The sequence below is a fragment of the Sinocyclocheilus rhinocerous genome, unplaced genomic scaffold (genome assembly GCF_001515625.1).
Source record: "Sinocyclocheilus rhinocerous isolate Xijiao unplaced genomic scaffold, SAMN03320098_v1.1 scaffold233, whole genome shotgun sequence".
Lineage (NCBI taxonomy): Eukaryota > Metazoa > Chordata > Actinopteri > Cypriniformes > Cyprinidae > Sinocyclocheilus > Sinocyclocheilus rhinocerous.
The window spans coordinates 31,196-34,825 of NW_015643174.1; the positions used below are offsets into that span (position 1 = coordinate 31,196).

General features: G+C 43.4%; 1 protein-coding gene across 6 annotated transcripts in view; it reads right to left on the reverse strand.

Annotated features, from left to right (window-relative positions):
- LOC107757055 (nuclear receptor subfamily 2 group C member 2-like) overlaps nucleotides 1–3,630 on the reverse strand; it is a 26,520-nt gene that overhangs the window by 18,603 nt on the left and 4,287 nt on the right. For all 6 annotated transcript variants that reach the window (XM_016574421.1, XM_016574424.1, XM_016574423.1 and 3 more), the window contains exon 2: nucleotides 2,341–2,471. In XM_016574421.1, the coding sequence (XP_016429907.1) occupies nucleotides 2,341–2,400 (60 nt within the window). In that variant the 5' untranslated portion in view covers nucleotides 2,401–2,471. The remainder of the gene's footprint in view (nucleotides 1–2,340; nucleotides 2,472–3,630) is intronic.

The window sequence follows — 3,630 nt, forward strand, 5'->3', positions numbered from 1 at the left end:
GCCCTAATAATAATAATAATAATAATAATAAATCACTTGAAGATCATGTGATCTTCGGTTAGGAGGTCTTGTGATGCTTTTTAAAGCAAAGTTGGGGTTGATTTTGACTTCACATACAAACATAAATAGAATAGGCTAATTGAATTTGTCTTATTTTAATGTAATACAAAATATTTTTCATCAGTGATAGAAATATGATTTAAGACGGTAGTGTAAGCAAGTTTAGTTTGAAAAAGTTTAATAGTAAATACCAGTCAAAAACCAGTCCTCAGGGCAAATGTGCGCGAGGATCTGTTTGATAGTTAAAATCTGGAACGACCGGCGCATAAGTGAGTGGTTCAGACGTCTGAGATCCAGAATGCCATCTCTGCCATCTCTCTTTGGAACAAGGAAGTAGCGGCTGAAAAAGCCTGACTCACTGTTCGCTGGGGGCACTATTTCCACAGCGCCTTTTGCAAGCAATGTCTGCACTTCTTGTCGGAGAACGAGCGCTTCATTGTCCGGAACAGAAGTTTGAATAACGCCTCTGAAGCGAGGTGGCCTGCGAGCGAACTGAAGCGAGTAACCTCGCTGAATTGTTTTTAAAACCCAACTCGACACTCCTGGAATGGCTGCCCAAGCCATGAAACGGGAGGCGAGAGGGTTTATTTTTGCAAATGAGAGCTCGCCGAGAGAAGGCGGGGAGCTTGCATTCGCGTGAGTGTGTGAGAGAGTGTGAAGAGGAAATTTGCTCTTTATTGTATGTGGGTCTGCCATCACAGCGGTAAAAACATTCGGGTACGCGCTGCACCTGCAGGATGTGACCCGCTGGAAACGAAACTCCATTGGTCAGAGGTGCTCGGAGGGATGGAGGATGAAAGCGAGCTGTTTTGTGGGGCGTTCCGGCCGAGAACAGAGCCCCTCCTCTTCCTCTCTAGTGCATCAGGATGGCTTAGGTGGCTCGGGTTCCAGCACAACTCGTGGGCGGGGACCTTGATGCTTCGGTCGGGGGAAGCGTTTCGCTGTCCGGGGGCGCTGCTGCAGCCCAGGCTCAGATTTCCATTGAGGCTGAGGCTGCACCGGCTTTGCAGGCTGAGTGGCGGGATTCTTCTGGCGGCCCGCAGCCGTGGGGCCAGAGCGCTTGGGGAGGTCGGCCCACAGCCGCGGGGCCAAGGAGCTTGGGGAGGAAGTGACGCAGCGCCTGCGATGTCTTCTGAGCCTCTGCAAACCTTTCAGCAAACCCATCCACAGCGGGGCCGAAAGGCCCTTCGGCGAGACCGGTGAGTTGAGGAAAGCCATCTTCTCAGCGTCCCTGATCTCAGTGGTTTAACCAGCACCACCAAATTGGCCATGGTCTTGCCGATCACCTGTGCCATTGCTTTCATGGCGCGCAGAGCCAGGTCTGTTACTGTGCGCAGCTCTTTGAAAGCCTCCTTGGCTTGAAACACTTGGAGAACCGCCATTGTATGCAGCGCCGGCCGCTGCATAAGCCCTATTGACGAGCACCGAGGTGGTCCTGCAGGGCTTAGAGGGATGCACTGCGTGGGCCTTTAATCCAAGGGCAGATGGTGGGCACATATGAGCAGCAACTGCTGCCTCCAGAGGGGGGAGCTTGCTGTGTCCCTTGTCGTCAGCGCCGTCAACGGTGGTGAGAGCCGCTGCTGTAGAGAGAGGCCGAGTAGGGGGCGTACCACGTCTTGGTGAGCTCGTCATGAACAGCAGGCAAGAACGGGGCGGGGCGTTGGCGAGAGGACTGTTGACGGCTTCCCGGCAGGTCCCACTCATCTAACAGGCCGTGGGCGGGCTCTTCCGGAGCCGACCACTCGAGGCCCAGATCCTCTACCGCCTTCGACAGGACGCGGATGAGTTCGGCGTCCGGTTTCGGCCTCAGAGTTTGAGAAGGGGAAAGGACTTCGGGCTCTCCAACTATACAAACTATACAATCATATAAATTAAATTAAATTATAGTAAGATTTGTTCTTGAGTGTCAAAACTGCTATTAATTAACTGCACTGAGATTATCAGATAAGAACCTAACTTGAACTGAACTGAGTTGAACGATGAGACTGTAACTTCTGTAGAGCTGCTTTATAGCCGAATCAAATTTGTTTCATAACTGATCAACTGTGTAACATCAACCACATTCTTATTAAACCAAGCTGAATCAACATTGTACTGACTTGACTTGAGCTGAATGAGCTTGACTTGAGTGACGAAGGAGCAGAACACACTGCAAAAACTGGTCTGACAGATGCTCAACAATGGCCCTACACTGGCCAACGACCGACCACTGGCTTGGTGTGTCACGCAACCTTAAACATTTAAATCACCTCGTTTTGGTATCTCTCTCACATCACTCACCTCTGAAACCTGCTCAGCGGTCAATATCTGCTGAGCCAGCACCTCCACATTAGTTGTCATGGTGAAGTGAAGTCATTAGAAGTGTCTGATTGGACAAAGGCCAGCTCTGCATCTGCCAGCAACACCTCCACCTATGTGCCAATCAAATACATATATTAAAGAATAGCCAATATGTTTTGCAAGCACAAAAGAATGTTACATGCAACACTTGAAATTAATATCTGCAACTTTTGGAAGATTTCATAGGTGGTTTGTTCTAGGCAGGAACTAAAATGTATTCAAATAGTCTTTAACTCAACTCAAGCCCAATTATACTCATCATCCACTCTTACATAAATCATATAATTCTATATAGCATTACTGCAGGTAATCACAAATTTACAATGAACAACATTAAACAATATTTAGTCATTTTTGTTGGTTTTAATTTATAAATATAATATTGTTCCTTATTATTTCAAATTAGTTCCTCAATACATTAATGCATGGTAATGTAAAAAACACTTAGGGCCTACATGTTAGCAGTGTATTAGTGTAAATGTATAGGCTAAATAAACATTAACCTGTATTAAGAAACTGCTGTAAAAGTATTGTTCAATGTTAGTTAACAACAGTGTTAACTAATGTTCAAACTTATTAATGTTCAAATGATGCTTCCATTTGACAGAGCTGAACCTCTATGTATAACGCAAATAAAATGTTATTCTCTTCATATTTTTACTTATTTTTTAAAAATATTTATTTATAATTTTTCCCCCAAGCTTTAACAGAACACTTTATACAATTAAGGTTATAACTTTTCCCCCATGATGACCCTTACCGCCAAAATAATTAAACAAAACAAAATAAAATAAAAATACAAGATAAACTTTACAATATTGTACACATTCACAGATGAACAATATCATTATAGGAATAATAAAAATAAATAAATAAATAAATAAATAATTGCCTAGACAATAATACAATTTAATACTCTGACACATTCATAGTGGTCTTTACATAAATACAGTCATGGTCAGAATTATTGGCACCCTTGGTAAATATGATCAAAGAAGGCTGTGAAAATACATCTGCATTTTTAACCATTTTGATCTTTTATTTTAAAAATTCACATAAATTTAACCTTTCATTGGAGAATAAGAATTTAAAATGGGGGGAAATATCATTATGACATAAATGTTTTTCTCTAATACACATTGGACACAATTAACGGCACCCTTTTATTCAATGCTTTTTGAAACCTCCATTTGGCATAATAACAGCTCTGAGTTTTCTCCTATAATGCCT